The sequence below is a fragment of the Chelonoidis abingdonii genome, chromosome 2 (assembly GCF_003597395.2).
Source record: "Chelonoidis abingdonii isolate Lonesome George chromosome 2, CheloAbing_2.0, whole genome shotgun sequence".
Classification (NCBI taxonomy): Eukaryota; Metazoa; Chordata; order Testudines; family Testudinidae; genus Chelonoidis; species Chelonoidis abingdonii.
In genome coordinates, this window is record NC_133770.1 from 180,275,491 (window position 1) to 180,296,688 (window position 21,198).

General features: G+C 41.6%; 1 protein-coding gene across 3 annotated transcripts in view; it reads left to right on the forward strand.

The window, feature by feature from the left end:
- DSP (desmoplakin) overlaps positions 1 to 20,643 on the forward strand; it is a 49,719-nt gene extending 29,076 nt beyond the window's left edge. The window contains exons 13-24 of one of the 3 annotated variants that reach the window (XM_032768603.2): positions 220 to 346; positions 1,305 to 1,515; positions 2,113 to 2,330; positions 3,437 to 3,603; positions 4,103 to 4,241; positions 5,191 to 5,384; positions 6,646 to 6,808; positions 8,706 to 8,789; positions 10,059 to 10,166; positions 11,543 to 11,641; positions 13,174 to 15,468; positions 17,385 to 20,643. In XM_032768603.2, coding sequence (XP_032624494.1) covers positions 220 to 346; positions 1,305 to 1,515; positions 2,113 to 2,330; positions 3,437 to 3,603; positions 4,103 to 4,241; positions 5,191 to 5,384; positions 6,646 to 6,808; positions 8,706 to 8,789; positions 10,059 to 10,166; positions 11,543 to 11,641; positions 13,174 to 15,468; positions 17,385 to 20,561 — 6,982 coding nt within the window. In that variant the 3' untranslated portion in view covers positions 20,562 to 20,643. The remainder of the gene's footprint in view (positions 1 to 219; positions 347 to 1,304; positions 1,516 to 2,112; positions 2,331 to 3,436; positions 3,604 to 4,102; positions 4,242 to 5,190; positions 5,385 to 6,645; positions 6,809 to 8,705; positions 8,790 to 10,058; positions 10,167 to 11,542; positions 11,642 to 13,173; positions 15,469 to 17,384) is intronic. The other 2 variants (XM_032768605.2, XM_032768606.2) reach the window with 2 other exon arrangements.
- Positions 20,644 to 21,198: the final 555 nt, after the last annotated feature.

The window sequence follows — 21,198 nt, forward strand, 5'->3', positions numbered from 1 at the left end:
ACTGTAGAACTTGAAATACTACCTGCAAATTAATTTGTACTGTATTTTCTATTTTAAAAATAAGCAAAAGCTAATTGACGACAGAGATCATTTCTAGTTACAGTCCAGTCTCAGTACGCATCTGGACAGGCTGGCTGGAGTTTCTCAAACTAAAGTTTCTGCGATGGGCAGGAGACTTAAAAGTTGTAACTGATTGTGAAACCTCTTTTCCCGTCTCAGGATTGAGCAGTACTATGAAGCTATTCTGGCTCTGTGGAACCAGCTATACATCAACATGAAGAGTCTGGTGTCCTGGCACTATTGCATGATTGACATTGAGAAAATCAAGGCTATGACTATTGCTAAGGTGGGTATTTAATTGGCCTTCGCGATGATGGACCGTGGAGCTCCACCTTTTCATACAGCTATGCCAGTTGACTAGACGTCTAGCTATACAAAGCAATGCTCACTATGTCCCATTCAGTTGTCTCTCTAACACACGATAGAATGTGGGGTGCTCTAAACTCCCAGTACTGTGATTTAGAACCGCCTAAACTCTATCTCAGGTTACAGCATGCACATTAGTTAGAGTCTTGCGGGAATACAAAAATGTGGATCCACATCCGATTCATGAACCGCCAAGATGGTAAACAATACATGCACAAATGCAGATATTCTTGGATATAAAGCAGATAGCCATGGATTTGTAGGGCTCTACACATTCATGTGGTAGGAGAACAGTGGGAATGAACTGGGGTCCAGAACAGCAATTTATCACTAAAGTGGATCAAAGCTCAGAAAATCAGTCACCAAAAGCCTGAAGTACTGGTATTGCCACTGACCACACATATTGTTCTGGCACTGGTGTCACATGTAAGTCATGCCTAGAACCACTTTGTTAGACTTCGTGACTTTGTTGTGCAAGGGACTATAGATACATAAAACCTTTCGTTCTATTAATGGAGAAGCAAAACACATTCCTGTTTGACTGTGGCAGGGATTTACTGGAAAATTAGCAAGTGGGAAAGTTTGCCTTTTGGGTCCTTTCATAGCCCCCGTTTCATTATATACTGCTGGTACTGGTAGGTGCTGAGGTGTGAACAGCAGACCCATCCAGTTACCACCAACTTCAGCAGCCAGAGAGTAAATGTATCTGCTCTACAGAGCACTCACTTTCAATTATAGACAGGCTGGGAAACTTTGTTCTGAAGTGTTCATCCTCTATTGTTTCATAGCAGTTAGGCTAATATATTTCCTGGTGATTAACTTATCATTAGCCTGCTCCACTTGTTCCATTTTTAACAATTTCTGCATCTTTGTTTTAGCTGAAAACCATGCGCACAGAAGATTATCAGAGAATCATAACTGATCTGGAGATCCATTACCAAGAATTCCTTAGGAACAGTCAAGGCTCAGAGATGTTTGGTGATGATGACAAACGGAAAATCCAGACTCAGTTCACTGATGCTCAGAAGCACTATCAAACCTTGGTTATACAACTGCCAAGTCAACAACGGCCTCAGCAACAGCAGCAAGGTTTGTTGTCTGGGTTGTGGATTTTTTTTTTCATGTAAATATTTGTTTAAGCTCTCTTTGGCTAGGCTTGATCCAGTGTCATTTAAAATCAATAAAAAGACTCCTTTTGACTTCACTGGGCACTGGATTGGGCCACTACAGGCACAAGAGTAATTAAGAAAATCCTCTTAAAGGTTCTTAGGCACACATCTTATTACTTCTCCCAAGAAACAAAATTGGATGTGCAGTAGTTTTCCCATAGGAACAAATTGTGTTCTGAGTTACACTGGTGTGAATCTGAACTTAACACAGCAAAATCAATGGAGATGCTGTGGGTTTGCACCAGCACAGATGAGAGCAGAAGTTAGCCCATATTGTGTATTTACAGTGATCATAAAGTAAAACCTCATTGTTGCATTTTTTTAATATAGCCTTTTCTTTGTGGCACCTGATTTTTTGTTTGTTCTATTACAGCAGCATAAGAACAAATGAAAGTTTGGGATCTTAATTCCACAAGCCAAATGAACCGTTAGGTCGAATTGTTATTGCTGTGACTTTGCATGTTAGCTCTTTGACAGGTTTCATATGCCAATGGTTATCTCCTAATGTGTTCTACAGTGGTAACAACTGAAATCACTCAGTTGGATGCACCAAAACAAGTTCTAATTAATGAAAGAAACCGGGAACTTGAGAAGCAGGAGGCCTGGCTGCTGACAGAACTCCAGAAACTTCGTCGGCAAATAGAAATCTGTGAGATGCGTATGGTGCAACGAACCCCACTCAGAGTGGATCAGGGGGCGTCCCACAATTTTTCAGTCAAAATAAATGAGTTAGAGGTAAGTGTAGATGTTCTTCCCAGACCCTTTCAGTCTGAGTGTGAACATTTCCAGCAGACTCTGCTGTATTGCATTCCAGATCAGCTAGGAAATAGCTAAATTCTGTTCTTTTCTCTGGGTGTTTGTGAGTGTAATTAAGAGAAGACATTTTTCAAGTGGAAACTAACTGTAGTTTTATGGATTGGATTTTCATTCTTCCCTTGAGGGATTAAACAGAAAGAGACAACAATCTGATTTTAGAAGCAAACTCCATTGAACTAGATGCAGGCCCCCAACTTGTAGCGTGGACATGGGTTCATGTTTTGCACACGTGCAAAAGCAATATTAACATCTGTCTGCCAGCTATAATCTGTGTAAAATGCAAACTGGACGCTCTAGTCCCTGAATTTTCCTTCCATTGCTTTGGCTGCAGCAGATCTAAGGGCTACGAACTCTGAACGGGGGAATGGATCAGAAAAGTGACACCTGGCAGTTCCCCTTCTGACCATGACATTTTGGGCATGTGCCTGTTCATAGCCTGAATTGGGCCCATTGTGTAGTGATTAAAAACATGACCAGCTTCAGTTAATTGTATTAGACTGTACTTCAGTGTCCCCTTTCTGCAAGATACCTCAGTGGCTCAGAAAGTGATAAGAAAAGAAGCTGGTTTTCTTTTTCTGAACTGACTCATTTTTTTCAAAGGTGAAATCCCCCAGGGACATGGAGGCTGCAAAGGCCTCCAGAAAAACAGGACCGTGGCAGTGCTGCTGTAGGGGATTGGGCAGTGCTGAAGCAGGCACTGTTTGTTGGTGGTGCCTGTAGAGCTGAACTCTGTGTAGCTCAGCGTAGAGCAGGAGGAGTTTGGGGGAGAAGTGGCCAGTGGTTCTACACTTTTTGTGCTTGTGCATAAAAGTAAGTAGAACTATGCCTAGAGGTAATAGGTGAATATTATTAATGCAGGTTGAGGACACTACTTTAATCCTCGCTGCAATCCATTAGATCAAGTGAAGTATTTTGGGGGGAAGATTAGTGGCATATACAATGCAGAATGTTCATCTAGCCACGAGAAATGTATATGCATAAAACGGACATCTCTCTCTCTCCTCTCTTTCTCACTCTCATGTCAGGGTATACAGAATGATTCACAAACAATGGCTGACACCCTCAACAAGCATAAGGACCTGCTGCCCAACTTCAGAGGCTCTGAAAAGTATGTCTATTTGCAGTTGGAGATAACTAACTTGTTTCAGAAACTGGAAAATATTAATGGTGTGTCTGCTGGCTACTTAGACAGGTAAGAAAATAAAAGTTATAACAACAAATCATGAACTTTGAACATTTTCCTGTCTCTTAACTAGTCCCATAAATCCCTTAGATTCCATTAGTCCAGAAATCTGGTTTTGTTTTCAGTAAAAAAACATTATTTTATGTAGGGCCTTTCATATGAATATGTAACAAAGCACTTCCTAGAATTAATATTCTAGGCCTTGATCCTGCAGAGTGGCCCATGTGAGTTGGCCCGTACACCTATGTGGACTTTCATCTCTGTTTCTGAAGAGTCTGATGTAGCAGGGTTTTCTTTGTCAGACTCCCCCTTTTGACTAGTAAGATACAGTGAAATTATAGTGGGTTTACTGTGTGGATGCTGGGTGATGCTGGTGACCTGTGACATCTAGCAGGTCAGACAGATGATCTGGTGGTCCCTTCTGACCTTAAACTCTGTTCCTGTAAAACCAAACAGCATCATTTTCCTGGATTTATGGATTTATTTTGGGTCACGTTGTTTGTTGCAGTTTGATTGCACTGAGATCACTGCTCCAGGTTATTCTACAAGCAGAAGATGTGATCAAAGTTTTTGAAGTCAGACTCACCGAAGAGGAAACGGTTTCTTTGGACCTTGATAAAGTGGAGGCTTACCGAGCCTGTCTGAAGGTGAGAGGTTAAATGCCTGCTGTAGTTCCTGACATTCCAAAGATGTGGGAGGGGAGAGATAGTCAGCTGGTGTAAATCGGCATATCTCTGTTGATGTGCAGTGGAACTATGCTGATTTACGCCAGCTGAAGATCTGGCCTTCTAGTGTTTAGAAAGCTTCACCGGTGATATTTCAGCTTTCCTGACATCTCAGATATGACTAGTTAAATCACAGTGTTGTGTTAGCCAGTGACCTGGTCCTACGACAGAGCTTACCTCAGATCTTCCACTGAGAGTTAGGCACATGCAACCCCTCAGCTGCAGGGTTGGACCCTACATTAATAGCTATCATCAGCTTTGACAGAAAATAGGGTTCGATTAAATGCTTTTATAGCTAGAGATTATGAATATATATGGATCTGTAACTGTTAGGGACATTTTTCATACTGAAATTATATTTTAGATTCCTGGTGACCTTCAGGAATGAACCCTGCGTGGGGATGAGAGGGGACTCCTATGGTTCCCTGAGTAGCAGGGAATCTAAAGAAAAAAGTCTTGTCATTGTTTAAAGATCCGCAAAGATTTTTTTTTTTTTTTTAAATACAGTTAGATAAAAAGTATTTGACAGTATTGTGGCCTCATCCTGTAGCTGTTCCATGTACAGATAAATCCTCTGAAATTAAATGAGACTTGGGTGTAGAGCAACTGGAAGAGCAGGCAAGACCTTTTTATGTTTAAAATCCACCCTTTACCATTTAAAAGAGCTGAGATGGTAGTCACAGACGAGAGCTCAATTCAAGAAATCACTTACGTACATGCTTAATTTCACGCACATAATGAAGTCCTGTTGACATCCCTATGGTTCAGAGCTTTGCTGAATCAGGGCCAAAATGCTAAACCAACCCTAATAACACACTGTACGTACTATAGAAGGGGAACTGAATGTTTAATTGTTTTCTCTCACATCCAGAAAATGAAAGTAGACCTAAACCAGAAAAAGTCATTGCTGAACGCCCTGGAATCTGAGCTGCAGAAAGTGATGCAAATCCACTCGCAGTCTAGCCAGGCTTATGTTCTCTATGATTTGGACCTTGGGAAGTACACTGACAAAGTCAACCAGCTAACAGACCGTTGGCACAGGGTAGAGAAACAGATAGACCACAGGTTTGTCTATGTTTCCTAATAGTTGTCTTCTCCCCCACCCCCCTGCCCTTCCCCCACCATTTTTCTTGATGTTGTGATAATCATCAGGTTGTAGCTAGAAGGAAAACAATGAGGTGATGTAACCAGCATTCTGGTAATTTTGGTCGTCTCTGCATAGAGCTTGGTTTTTTGGCAATGGGAAAATTGTGTAAAAAAAAAAAAAAAAAAAAAGAGGCTAAGCACACGTTAAAGGACACTGTTGGGTGGGAAAGGTCCAAAATGTAGAGTTTTGTTGGGGGAAGGGAAAGATTTATATAAGCTAATATGGAAATAAATGTTTTTAGGATTTTTTTTTTAATGTCACTGAAAGTAGTTGATTGTTTGGATTTAAAACTTTCTTGTATAGTGTTTTGCCACTTGAACACTGCAACACTGTGCAAGTGTGCGTGAGACAGAAAACGACACTGAGTAGAAAAGATTAAACTGATTAATCTGTATTCATTGTTTAGGTTGAATAAATTGAAAAAAAAAATTGAACAGCATGAAGAGTAAAAAGGAAATTAGATTTTTTTAAATAATATTTCACTTTTAATATATTAGTCAAACCCTGAAGTTGTTACTTCAGGCAATGGCACTGGAACAGTTTTTATAGTGGGGGTGCTGATGGCGGAAACAGTGTATTTGGGTTGTTGTTACTGCTTCAAGCCAAGGGGTGTGGTAGCACTTCAAGCACTCCTCATTCCAGCACTGATGACTTCAGGCCAGATTCTGCTCTCGGTTACAGTAAACAAGCTTATGCTGATGTAAATCCAGATAACTGCATCAGTGGTCCTGATTCTTGTCATACTTAGGGTCTGATCAAACCCTTGCTTCCTCCTTCTGCCACTCCCCCCCCCCCGCCAAAAATTAATAGGAGTCTCTCCAGTCACTTTGGCGGGAATTAGATCAGGCACTTATATGGTATCCTCACACAACAGTTAGGCAGTAAAATCCATACGGGACAACTGAATAAGTGGTCTGATTTTTAGAGGTGCTGAGATGTCACAATTTGCAGTGACCTCTGAAAATACGAGCAGTTATTTAGGTACCTAAAGATGGGTTTAGATGTAAATTTCAGCGTACAAATTTGAAAATTTTGACCTTAAATCTTCTTTCAGCAGCTGCTGTTGTTTTACATCTTGTAATAATGAGCACAAAGAGATGGGATTGTTTAAACATTTGAAAATTTGTGAAGAATGAGACTGTACTTTTCACATTGATGGTTTTTCTTTGTTTTTTCTAGATCATGGGATCTAGAAAGACAGGTCAAACAGCTGAAAACTTACCGTGATTTATACCAGGCTCTGAACAAATGGATCTGTGATGCTAAGCGCAGGCAAGATGCAATTGAAGCTGTGAAATTAGGAGATTGCAACACCATCATGAGATATTCACATGAGCAGAAGGTATGTGGCACCTTACTGCCATGCGTTCAGTGAACCAGATTTTTCAAATTTATTAATTGTGCCGCAGTGTTGTCTTCATAGTAATGGCCTGGTTTGAGTTAGAAAATATTTGCATTACCAAAAAAACAAAAACAAGCCACAGGCAAAAGGTTGCCTCAGAGTTTGTATGGTGTCAGTTGAAAAGTTGATTAAACTTAGCCAGTTAAGAAATGCAACAACCATCCTGAGATGCTCCCCATAAGTGACTTATTCCTATTCTGAAATGGTGTTATACCTAAACATGGAAAACAGACTCTTCTTTTTTGCCACTTCCCTCTTTGGGGCGATGACTTCGATAGCTGTCTTCCAAAACTCATGATTGTACGCATGGCTGTCACGCAAGTTAGCCTCTCTACAGTCTTCTGATATCCAGTCCGTTTACTGAGTCTTTGGCCTCTCCCTCAGCTGTCTTCCATTTGCGATTATTGCAAGGGCCATCCTACCACTATAACTCTTGGGTCCTAACATGAAAATCAGACTGACCTGTGTATTTTCTGAACATTATTCATAAGTATGACATTGTTAGGATTGTTACTTCTATGGTAACTGTCATCCTATACATAAGGTAAATAACTGAGAATCATAAAGAGTATTAGAACATATAGATTGGCCATGAAAACCATTCTGGAAGTACTGTCCTCCAGCTCTTAAAAAACAGTGACTGCCACAACCCGAGTCCTTGCTGGTGAGTTGAGTGTTTAGAAATACCAGGCATTTCTGTGCCAACTCATCCCTGCTCAAGTAGAGTCTAAGTTTGCTCTCTCAAAATTTCCAGCCTATTTTCAGGAGGGCGGAGGGGGAAGCCTGGAGCCCAGTGTGCCCATAGAGTTCAGGGTCAGGAATGGTTTTGTCCTTAAAGCATTCAACTGGGACTCAGAAAGGCTAAGTTCAATTCCTGTCTCTGCCACTGATTTTTTATGTGACTTTGATCAAGTCACCTATAGCCAGACTGTGAAGCTCTTCCTCATACTGGTGAGCATTTACTGTCACAAGTAGTCCCACTGAAATCCACAGTGCTACTCATGAATAGGTGCTCACCATTGTGTGTAGGGTTTCACAGTTTGGTCTCCAATCTGTCTGTTCCTCAGGGCAGGTCTATACTACAGCCTAAGTTGATCTAACTTACATCGCTTAGGGGTGTGAAAAAGCCACTCACCCTCAAGAGACACAAGTTTCGCACTTTCCGCACTGAAGCTATGTCGGCGGGAGACGTTCTCCCGCTGACATAGCTTCCGCTTCTCGCTAAAGTGGAGTAATTATGCTGACGGGCAAGCACTCGCCTGTCAGCATAGTGCATCTTCACCAGATGCTTTACAGCAGTGCAGCTGCGCCGACATAGCGCTGTAGTGTAGACTTGCCCTCAGCACTGTATAAACGGAGGGCGCAAGGCAGTATTACCATCCCTACTATGTGCAACAGCACAGCCAAGAATTGAGCACAGTCCCTTGTAGACTCACGCCACCTACTGACACTTCCTTACGCATCACCTTTGAATTTAGTCCAAGGGAGTCTAATTGATGTAAGCTATGTGATAAGTACAGCCAGAAAATCCAGTAAAAAGAGGGTTTTTAATGGGTGTTAGCTAAAGTCAGGCACTTCCCAAATCCTGAGGTCCTTACTCAGTTGTTACTCAGCCTCAGGCAAGTTTCCATTGCTACCAATGAGAGTTAGTCCGTGGAAGGCCTGAGGAACAGAGTAAGGATTTTAGGCTTAAGCCGTTTATGATTCCATCATATTATATTGCAGTCACCCTTTCAAGAAAGTAACAGGCACCTCCTGTTCTCCTCAACAAGGGAGAATTTTGGCAAGTGGAAGTGCAGTAAGTTTTTTAAAATATATTTTATTGTTTCCTGCACAGAACTTGCATAGTGAAATAACAGGAAAACGAGACAAAGTGGAGGAGGTTCTCAAGCAAGCAGATCTGTGTGCAGCTGCAATTAAGGTATATTTACTCCAGCACTTACACAAGGAATGGCTTTTCACTACGTGGACCCCCTCCTTCAGTTTTCACTTAGCTCTTACTCAGGCAAAACTCCCACACTCACCTCTTTCATACTGGACTGTATGTGAAGAAATTGCTAGTGTAAAGCACTTGGGGAAGGCAGAGCTTACTGAAAGCAATTTGTACCCTCAGTTACTTGCATATTTAGGGCCATTATTTCCTTTCATCCCAGCATGCAGCTTCCACTGACCTCTGCTGGATTTCTGAAGGAGGATCAAAGGCACTATATATCCAGACCAAATTTTCCATGTCACACATTTAAAAGGGTGGGAGAAGGAGTGGATGAGAAATCTGGGGCTTCTGGGTTGCTTTGGAAGACAGGGCCAATGGCAGTGCAGATCAGGGAGGAAGAGTATACAATAGTCACAGAGGTCAAGAAAGATCCACAAGGGACAATAATGATGATCTTTGGTGATCCTTCTGTGTGGCTTGCCCGTGTCTTCGTGTTTCTCCCAGTCCCATTTTGTGCTCTGCAGTAGTAGCTCTGTTGTATCTGGCACATGTTCACACCCCTTCTGTGATGTAAAAAAGGCACAGAGGAGGTTATTCTGTTAATGCTCTAGGGTGGGGTTCTCAACCTTTTTCTTTCTGAGGTCCCCCCAACATGCTATAAAAACTCCATGGCCCAGCTGTGCTACAACAACTGCTTTTCTGCATATAAAAGCCAGGGCCAGCATTAGGGGGTAGCAAGCAGGGCAACTGCCTGGGGCTCCACACCACATAGGGCCCATTGAAGCTAAGTTGCTCAGACTTCAGCTTCAGCCCCAGCCCCAGGTGGTGGAGCTTGGAGTGACGGGGCTTCAGCTTGCTGCCCTGGACCCCAGTGAGTCTAATGCTGACCCTGCTTGGAGGACCCCCTGAAATCTGCTCATAGCCCCCTGGGGGCTTTGGACCCCTAGTTAAGAACTGCTGTTCTAGAGGAAAAGGTGACAGAACAATTGCACCTAGGAGTCCTTCCACCTAACTAACCATGTCACCTCAGTCACAAATAGCCAAACACCTTTCCCGTCTGCGCAGCACACACACACACTCATCTGACTCTCCTCTGCAGTATTCAGGCTGATCAGATTCCCTCATACTACATAAACAAAGGAGCGTATATAGCCTTTTACAGCAATAAATACTTGTGTACAGTTCTAAAAATCTGGACCAAGAGAGGTTTTTCAGCATTTATTAAAAATACATTGTATTCTGTTTCCATCCTTACAGGATTATGAATTACTGGCTGCTTCCTACAGTTCAGGACTGGAAACGTTGCTCAACATACCTATCAAGAAGACTATAGTTCAGTCACCTGCAGGGTTGATTCTTCAAGAGGTACATCGCCTTTTTCCCCAAGTTCCCTTTAAACTATCTTTATTCGCATGAGATGTTTCGACTGAAGCTATCCTGCTAGATATGCTGATGAATCCTAATCGCTAGCACTACTGTTGTTTAGGGTATATGAGCATTTCTGTTAAGCCAGTCTGGACTCTTAAGGGAAAATCCTTTCCATAATGCCGTGCCTGACTTGCCAGACTTTGTGCAGGAGAGTTCCAGGGGGCTGAATGGATGGATCTGCCTGTGGAGCAGCAGTAGAGCTGCTCGCACACAGATGTGCATAGCAGATGGATCTACATTGTCATGGAAACAACATCCAATTCTTCCTTCTGGAATCACCAGATCTCCTTTCACATCCTTGTGTAGCGAGCCCCCTGTGCAGTGGAACCGCACCAGTTTCACTGTGGCCAAATCCCCTTTGGATGCAGAAAATGAGAGAGAAAAGTTCTGTGCCGTCATTACTGCTTCACTGTAAGAAATGTTACAGTCCATCATGCATCAAAAAGAAGCTAGAATATCTTGGCAGCTTCTATTTGTAATGTTTAACTTCAGCATGTCACCACTGAATAGAAAATGTGGTCACAAAGCATTTTTGAATCTGTTGCATTTCAAAATAAAATGAGAAGTGTGAAACCTTCCTCTCTTATCCCAGGAGCAGAGTAGAAATGAGTGGCTGAAATATAGAAATGTTGCTTCATTAAATCTCCCTAATCAGCTCTTATGGCAGGACAGGGATATCATCTCCATTTTACAGGTGGGGTAAAATTTTCAAAAGTGCCTAAGTCACTTATGAAAATGGAACATAAGTTCATTAGTTACGTAGGTACTTTTATCAGAGGGGTAGCCGTGTTAGTCTGGATCTGTAAAAGCAGCAAAGAATCCTGTGGCACCTTATAGACTAACAGACGTTTGGAGCATGAGCTTTCGTGGGTGAATACTCACTTCGTCAGATGCATCCCACGAAAGCTCATGCTCCAAAACATCTGTTAGTCTATAAGGTGCCACAGGATTCTTTGCTGCTTTCTTAGGTACTTTTGAGACTTTTTTACCTGAAGTGACTTGCCCCAGTCACACAGGAAATATATGGTGTTGTGGGGAACTGAACCCAGGATTTCACACCACATCTGCAGTGGGGCAAATGGATCTTGGGGGGAGAAAAAAGATGCATAGTCATCTCAGAAAGGGGCATTTTCACTTCCCAAAGTCTTCTAGGGTTATTGGGAGTTGTTTGAAGGCAGAGAATTAGCTCCACACACTCTCTAAATCAATGTTTCTTGGAATATATTTAAACCATTAAAAAAAACCTGAGCCCCTATCTGGTCTCATACAGCTTTCTCATATAGACTGACCATGGTTCTGTTTTTATTTTCCAGGCTGCAGAAATTCAGTCTCGGTACATAGAACTTCTTACAAGATCAGGGGATTATTACAAATTCTTAAGTGAAATATTGAAGAGCATGGAGGATTTGAAGGTAACCTGCTTGTTTTATTTCTGGTACTTTCCATTGTCACCACAGTGTCTGAAAGCAAGGTATCTCTGGTCAAAAGCTTTTTCCCTTAGTGAAATGCAAAACAAAGTATTAGAAAGGAAAAAAAAAACCCTGGATTATATCAACAGCAAACGAATGAATCCTCACAACACACTTCTGAAGTAGGCAAATAAATTCCATTTTCCCCGTTTTAAAGATGGTGGTAGTGACTTTCAGGGCCAATTTTGAGGTGATGTAGAAGCTGGTGTATATTAGACTTACATATGAGATGGGAATAGCAAAAGTACCCAGCACTCACCTTGTAGGTCAACGCTGACTACTTCTGCAAACCTCATACCCATTCTGTGGGCCTGATCTTGTGTCCTTTTGCAGTGTTGTGATTCCACTTATTTTTAGTGGCGTTACTGTTGATGTGATGCATCATGGTGAGACCAGAATCAGGCCCAATTCAGAGGTCATGTGTGAGGAATGTAAGGTATATGTAGGAAAGTGATTGGTTGCAAATATAGTGAGCCCATTAAAGTAAGCTTATTTAAGGGAACATTTGTGCCTTTTGGGTACACCATCTCTGAAGGAGCTCCCTGGAGCACAGAGGGAATGTGCCCACTTCTACGTCCCTTTAACGGCATATCATCCACTCACTCTGCTATACTAATCCTGTTCTACAGGCCAGTTCAGACATCTGGGATCCTACCTCAACTCTACCTCTTTTGGGGAATTGTGAACCTAAAGGAAGGTGGGGGGAGGGTATGAATCCGGCAAAGATTTTGTCATGGATATTTTTAGTAAAAGTTGTGGACAAGTCACAGGCAATAAAGAAGAGGAAGCCTGTGATCTGTTAGTCACGTTTTTACTAAAAATATCCTTGACAAAATCAGTTGTGGGGTGGCTAGACAGCTGCAGGGCCTTCTCGGAGCTCTGGGGGCTCCCATCCCCTGTGGGGGCTTGGAACTCCAGGATCCCCCCACTGATGATGGTGTCAGGAAGCTCTGGGATAGCCTGGCCACCCAGGGCAGCTCTGGGGTATCCATGCCAGGTGACAAGGAGACCCTGCAGCTCCTAGTTGCCCTGGGCTGAATTCATGGAGGTTGCTGGAAGTGACAGATTCCGTGACCTCCATGAAAGAATTTGTAGCCTTAGGTATGAACAATATCAATTGCTAGTAAATTCTGGGTAGAGGGGAATTAAATGTGTTTGAAGTTAAGATATTTTATTCATTCCCAACAGCATGTAGCACTGGGAGCTTTGACTTTGCCAAAACAAAAAGCCAAATTGTGCCACCCATACTCACATCAGGTAGAATCTTACTCTGGAAATCATCCTATTGATTTTGCAGACTAAGGTACTAGGTACTACTCGGTGTGAATATGGATATCTGAATCTGTCCTGATGTGATTAAATAAAAGTTTTGTGCATTGGGCATGTTCCTTACAGTTGTTGATTTTTAAGATGTAATTCATGGGATGGGTTCAAAATAATTATCACAGCCCATTTTCTCAATTTTGATCCCACAGATGAAAAGCACTAAAATTGAAATGCTTGAAGAAGAGCTCAGGCTTGCCAGAGATGCAAATTCTGATAATAGCAACAAGTATAAATTTCTGGAACAGAATCTGCAGAAGTTCCAGGTGGACTGTTCCCAGCTCAAAGCAAAGCTCATGAGTCTAGAGGAGTTGAAGAGACAAGCTGAGATAGATGGCAATTCTGCTAAGCAAAACCTGGACAAATGCTATGGTCAGATAAAGGATCTCAATGATAGGATAACCAGACTCACTTATGAGATTGAAGATGAGAAAAGGAAAAGGAAGCAGATGGAGGATAGATACGAGCAGCAGAAAAATGACTATGACCAACTGCAGAAAACAAGACAAAATGAGAAAGATAGCCTGAGCTGGCAAAAGTTAGAGTCTGAGAAGTTCATCAAGGAGAAAGAGTACGAGATAGAAAAGTTAAGGGTTCTTCTCCAGGATGAGGGCGTACGGAAGAGGGAATATGAAAATGAGCTGGCTAAGGTAAGAAACCAGTTTAACGAGGAGATGAGTAATTTAAAGAACAAATATGAGACTGAAATTAATATTAAGACGACCACAATCCATCAGCTAGCTTCCCAAAAAGAAGATGATACAAAAAGTCTCAGAAACCAGTTGGATAGAGTGGCAAGGGAGAACAGAGACCTTAAAGATGAGATTGTGAGACTCAATGATGCCATTTTGCAAGCAACAGAGCAACGAAGGAGAGCAGAAGAAAATGCTCTTCAGCAGAAGGCCTGTAGTTCTGAAGTGTCACAGCAGAAGCAGCAGCTGGAGCTGGAGTTGAAACAGATAATTCAGCTGCGTAATGAAGACAACTCAAGGTATAAGCAGGCACTTGAGGAGGCTGCATTAACTATCCAGGAAAAAACAAAGGAACTGGAAAGATTAAAGATTCAGCTTCAGGAAGAGGCTAAAAGCCAATGGCAACTTGAAAATGAACTGGCTAAGGTAAGGAACAATTTTGATGAGGAAATTATTAGTTTAAAGAACAAGTATGAGACCGAAATTAATATCACCAAGACTACGATTCACCAGATTACTGTGCAAAAAGAAGAGGACACAAATAATTACCGAACACAGCTTGACAATGCCATGCGAGAAAATAGGAATTTGTGTGAGGAGATTAGGAGACTGAAGAACACAATAAGTCAGACAACAGAGAACCTTATAAAAATAGAGGAAAATGCTCAACAGCAGAAAGCAGCTAGCTCAGAGATCTCCCAGAAGAAACATCAACTGGAGGTTGAGCTAAAACAAGTCATTCAGATGCACTCGGAAGAAACCGTGCGATACAAGCAGTCACTTGATGATGCGGCAAAGACAATTCAAGAGAGAAACAAAGAGATTGAAAGACTGAGAAAGTCATTTGAAGTGGAAACAAGTAAAAGGAAGGACTTAGAGGAGGAAAATAAACAGTTACAAAGAGTTCAGTTTGATCTGCAGAAAACTAACGTCAGTGCAACAGAGACGATTAACAAACTGAGGATCCAGGAACAGGAACTGACACGACTGAAAATTGAATATGAAAGAATTTCACAAGAGAAGAAAGGGAAGGATCAAGAAAGTTCAAAGTTGCAAAACACTATAAAAGACTTGCAGCACCAGAAACATAAACTGGAAGAGGAACTTTGTAGGCTGAATAAAAACACAATGGAGGAGTCTTCCAAGAGGAAGAAAGTAGAAGAGGAATTAGAAAGTATGAGGAGATCTTTCAGAGAGCAGTCAGTTAAAATCACCAATCTCACTCAGCAGATAGAGGAAGTGTCCATTGTAAAGAAAAGGAGTGAAGATGACCTTAAGCACCAGAGAGAGTTACTAGATGGTCAAGTAAGAGAAAAGCAGAGATTCATAGAGGAGATAAGAAAATACACATCCGAGATTGAAACTTTAAACCACCAGTTGGTTCAAGAGCAGGAACACTTAAAACAGGCTCACCTCCGAAGTGAGCACTTGCAGAAAGCTATTGAGGACAAAAGCAGGAGCCTGAATGAGTGCAAAATAGAAATTGAAAGACTTCAGTCTCTTACTGAGAACCTTACTAAGGAACACTTGATGTTAGAGGAAGAGCTGCGCAATTTAAGATTGGAATATGATGATCTAAGAAGGGGCAAAAGTGAAGCTGATGGTGAAAAAAATGCTACTATTGCTGAACTAAAGAATCAACTCAAAACAAGCAGCAAGCAAACCCTGGAACTTCAGGGGCTGATTAATGATTTGCACAGAGAAAGGGAAAATTTGAGACAGGAAATTGAAAAATTCCAAAAGCAGGCTCTAGAGGTATTCACAAATATTTGATCACAACTTTACTGTTTCTCCGATGCTATGATTGACTCCAATGGCTTTTTGAATCAATTTAATTTACTTTTTGCTGTTTAATTAGAAGTGAGATTCATTTCCCTTTTAAATTTGATTTTTAAAATAGTCAGGTCCTGGTCCCTTTTCTAGCTTCTCTGCACCCCTGAAGCAGTATCAATGGGCCATAAAGCTGTCTTACCCATCTGGCTGAAGATTTCCCCCAGTGCAAAGGAAACCCTAGCTCTGTACTAATCCCCACTTTACAGGCACAGGACAAGAGGGAATACTTGGATTGCCACTGTGTTTCAGCTGTGCCCATAGGCTGTATACACCTTGGACTGTTTCATCCAGCACAAGTGAAAACAGTCCGGAGACTATTGTAAATTGCACCAGGTGCTGAACCAGCTGCTAACCCCAGAATTGAAGAGCTGCAAAAGTGACTTATGAGGCTTTGCCCCCTCTCCTCAAGTGGTTTGAGCATATCTTTGGGTTGCAGCTAAGGATTAAGAGTAAAATGTTCAAAAGTGCTAATGTGACTTAGAAGCTTAAGTGTCATTGCCTTTCAGTGGGACTTGGTACTAAGCTACTTAGGTTCCTCTGAAAACTGTACCATGAGCCCACACTCCCCAAAATATCAATGATATGTGATTACAGAGAAAATTTTAAAATAGCAAATTTTATCCTTCATTCTTTTGCTTTGTTACCTGCCAAAGAGCAGTTTCCATTTATTACATGTACAGGTGAGCATTTATGAAACCCTATCTACTGAGCAGGTTTGAATCTACATATATTATATATACAGTAATAGAACAAATCCACATCTGTATTGCTTTGTTTTCCAGAAAGTAATTCTTCTTTACAGTCTGTGTGTGTGTTTTTATATATATGGTTGAATATATGTGTAAACAAATATATTATGTATACACCACTGTATTACATGACATATTTATGCATGCGTGTGTAACTATGAAATATATAGTTATGATATACTATCTGTCAAAAACATCATTCATAACTCTGCCACTTTGCAGTTTAGTTTCACATCTTTTGTGCTTATCTCAAAATATTTTTCTATTACATCCATGATTTTCCCTATACTTACTCTCTGTAATCTTTTATTATATCATCCTCGGTATTTGTCTTCCGTTTCTGTTCTCATCATTGTTCTTTCCCTTTGTTTTTCTCTTTTTAAACTCCTAATATTGTTTCTCTCTTTTTTTTTTTAATAGAGTCTCTGGGTCTGTCTTGTCTGTCTGTCTATCTATGTCTCTACTCAGAAACACACACACGTTACATACATAGTTTATTTAATTTAATACAATTGATGCATATAGAGTATGCATTCTATATATCTCTGTGCATATGTGTACGCATACGTTAAGTGACATTATATTCATTAAAATTTAAAGAAATTCAGATAAAAATATTTTGAACTGAAAATAAAAAACATTGACAAGAGGAGGAGGCATAAGTAAATGGAGCTATGCCCATTTTCACCAGCTGATGATCCGGCCCTTTGTGTCGGTGTACACTGTACGTATATAGTGTGAGTAATAGTAAAAATATAGTCAGAAGGTAACTGATCACCATAAAAGCACAGGCTTCTCTAACCCACACACAGAATTAAAACCAAGACAGTTAGGATGGGATTCAGTTCTGTCTATAAGCGAAAACTGGGTTTGGGGCATTATGTGCTAGGTGGTAACAGAAATGTTTTCAGAGAAGGTGTCAGTGTGTATTAAAACATATTCATAATCTTGGATACAGCATAAGGATATTCAGAAGGTTTTCCAGTACCAATACGTGATAGGCTAAGTTATGGGAAAAAGATAACATCAGAAGTGGGAATTATAACTAACATATCTCTCTCTCTCAATTTTTCGCTTTTTAAATTTTAGGCATCCAACAGGATTCAAGAATCTCAAAATCAGTATACTCACATTATGCAAGAAAGAGAGACACTGCTGATGAAAATAAGTACCTTGGAACAAGACAGGGCAAGGCTGCAGAGATTAGAAGAAGAGCTGAACCGTGCAAAGATTACACTGGAATCAGAGTCTCGTTTGAAACAACGGCTGGAAAGTGAGAAACAACAAATCCTGAATGACTTAAATCAGTGGAAGAGCCAGTATTCCCGAAACGAAGAGACCATTAGAAAGTTTGAATCTGAGCGAGAGAAGAGCGAGAGGGAGAAGAATGCCCTGAGGGTTGAGATTGAAAGGTTACAAATGGAGATTAAGAGGATTGAAGACCGATACAAGTGCAGATTGGAAGAGGTGAGCTGCAAAAGCCAATCGGAGATGGATGCTGAGCGCCTCAGAATGCAAAGGGAGATTGAGAAACTTAAGTATCGCCCATGTGGATCCCACAGATGTACTCAGACGGAAGAGGAATTTGCCATTGATCCTTCCAAATTGCTGTTTAATGGGCTGCGTAAGAAAATTACAGCAATTCAGCTCTATGAATGTCAGTTGATAGACAAAAACACCCTGGATAAGCTCCTGAGGGGGCAAAGGTCAGTGGAAGAAGTTGCTGCTGACATTGAACCTTATCTTAGAGGGGCAGGGGCTATTGCAGGAGCATCTCTTACTCCAAAGGAGAAGTACACTTTGTTGGAGGCCAAACGGAAGCAGCTTCTTACCCCAGAAAACACAGTCCTGCTTTTAGAAGCTCAGGCAGCTACAGGAGGCGTGATTGACCCGCACAGAAATGAGTTGTTGACTGTGGACAGTGCGATTGCCAGAGACCTCATTGACTTTGATGACCGAGAACAAATCTATACAGCAGAGAAGGCTATTTTGGGATTTAAAGATCCATTCTCAGGAAAAACAGTGCCAGTGTCTGATGCCATCAAGAAAAATCTGATTGACAGGGAAACTGGGATTCGCCTGCTTGAAGCCCAGATGGCTGCAGGAGGCATTGTTGACCCTGTCAACAGTGTTTTCTTGCCAAAAGATGTTGCTTTGTCTCGTGGGTTGATTGACAAAGACCTGTACAGAGTCCTGAATAACCCTCAAGGTGCTTCAAAGAATTTTATTGACCCTGCAACCAAGAAGGCGGTCAGTTACATCCAGCTGAGGGAAAAATGCAGGATTGAACCTCACACTGGCTTACTTCTCCTTCCCGTGCAGAAGAGAAGTATGTCATTTCAAGGGATTAGGCAGCCTGTCCCCATAAGTGAACTGGTCAGCTCTGGAATTATTCAGGAATCGACAGCATGTGGTCTCGAAGCAGGCACAATTAGTGTGGAAGAAGTCAGTGACAGTATTAAGGATTTCCTCCAAGGCTCTAGTTGCATAGCAGGGATCTACAATGAGACCACTAAAGAGAAACTTGGCATTTACCAAGCCATGAAAATAGGCCTGGTTAGACCGGGAACAGCCCTTGAACTTCTGGAAGCCCAAGCAGCCACTGGTTTCATTGTGGATCCTGTCAGCAGTATGAGGCTACCAGTTGAGGAAGCTTACAAAAGAGGCCTTGTTGGAATTGAATTTAAAGACAAACTTCTCTCTGCTGAAAGAGCAGTCACAGGGTACAAAGACCCGGAAACAGGAAATATCATCTCCTTGTTCCAGGCAATGAATAAGGAGCTCATTGAGAAAGGCCATGGCATTCGTTTGCTGGAGGCTCAGATTGCCACTGGGGGAATCATTGACCCCAAAGAAAGCCACCGTTTGCCGGTTGACATGGCATACAAACGTGGTTACTTCAATGAAGAGCTCAATTTAATTCTTTCAGACCCAAGTGATGATACGAAGGGTTTTTTCGATCCTAACACCGAAGAAAATCTGACCTACCTGCAGCTGAAAGAAAGGTGCATAAAGGATGAAGCAACAGGGCTCTGTCTTCTCCCCCTGAGAGACAAGAAAAAGGTGGTGCAAACATCACAGAAGAACACCCTTAGGAAACGCAGGGTTGTTATCGTAGATCCAGAAACAAACCGGGAAATGTCAGTGCAGGAGGCATACAATAAAGGTCTCATAGATTATGACACCTACATGGAACTTTCTGAACAGGAGTGTGAGTGGGAAGAAATAACTATTACAGGGTCAGATGGAAGCACAAGAGTGGTCCTTGTGGACAGGAAAACAGGCAATCAGTACGACGTTCAGGATGCTATTGATAAGGGTCTTGTTGAAAGGAAGTTTTTTGACCAGTACCGTTCTGGAAGCTTGAGCCTTACACAGTTTGCAGACATGATTTCCTGCAAGAATGGCGGTGATGAAGTATTTAAGCATGAGTCAGTAACTAAATCTCCCACAGTGCTGAGTGTCAGGAGTTCTTCAGTGAGAAGGAGTGGTTCTTTTTCAGCACCCCTGGAGGAATGCAGCCCCATTGCAGCCATATTTGATACTGAAAACTTGGAGAGAATCTCCATTTCAGAAGCTATACAACGGGGCATTGTTGACAGCATTACAGGACAGCGGTTGCTCGAAGCCCAGGCCTGCACTGGAGGCATAATATGCCCTACTACAGGCCAAAGGCTTTCACTTCAGGATGCAGTTGCTCAAGGCATCATTGATCATGATATGGCCACACGGCTCAAGCCAGCTCAGAAGGCCTTCTTAGGGTTTGAAGGCTTAAAGGGTGGCACTAGAATGTCAGCAGCAGAGGCAGTGAAGGAAAAGTGGCTGCCTTATGAGGCTGGTCAGCGCTTTCTTGAATTCCAGTACCTCACTGGAGGCCTCGTCGATCCAGAAGTGCGTGGAAGAATTAGTATGGAGGAAGCCATTAGGAAAGGATTGATAGATGGACGGAATGCTCAGAGATTGCAAGACACTAACAGCTATACCAAAATTCTGACCTGCCCCAAAACCAAGCTGAAAATATCCTACAAAGATGCAATGAGTCGATCAATGGTGGAGGACGTGACTGGGCTGAGACTGTTGGAAGCTTCTTCTGTTTCATCCAAAGGCATCTCTAGTCCCTATAATGTCTCCTCTGCCCCTGGCTCCCGCTCAGGCTCCCGCTCAGGCTCCCAAAGTGGATCTAGGAGAGGAAGTTTAGATGCATCAGCAAATACTTCATATTCTTATTCCTATTCATCCTTCAGCAGCAGCTCTATCGGGCGTTAGTAGTCAGTTAACAAGTGTATCTGAATTTTAATTTCATTTAGATGAATCTGTATTACTTTCACTTAAAAACAAAACAAACTGGTTTGTGATCATACTATTATTTGCTTGGGTGCAGTGACCTTGCTGGAAAATAAACTCATGCCCAAAATAAATCATAAAGTCCTTTCTGGGTGTGATTAACTTCTCTAATCTTCTTAAAAAGCTGTAAAATGTTTTGGGTGTAGACTTTTGAAGAGAAGATTGCAGGACAGCAAAATGCAACAGTTACGAGTTTCATAATTTTTTAATGTTTGGATTTTTGTTTAATCTCTTCCTGTATATTTTGCATGGGCTATTGTTTGCTTCTCCCACTTCCATACCCTCAAAATTGTAAGCTGATAACCAAGATTTGAAAATACTGTAACAGTTTACTTTTTTCCCAGCCTAGCCATTTTATTTTATTTTATTTTACTTTACTTAAAAAAAAAAAAAGTTACATTGTGGATGGAAAACACATTTCCTTATCAGTCTGGATACTGTACTGTAACATGAGAAGCTGTATCCTCTTCCACAGATAATGTACTTGGTTGACTGCTCAATTATAACTTCATTATTGGGGGATATTATTAGCGTGTACTTTTCTTCCACCATCGTCTAT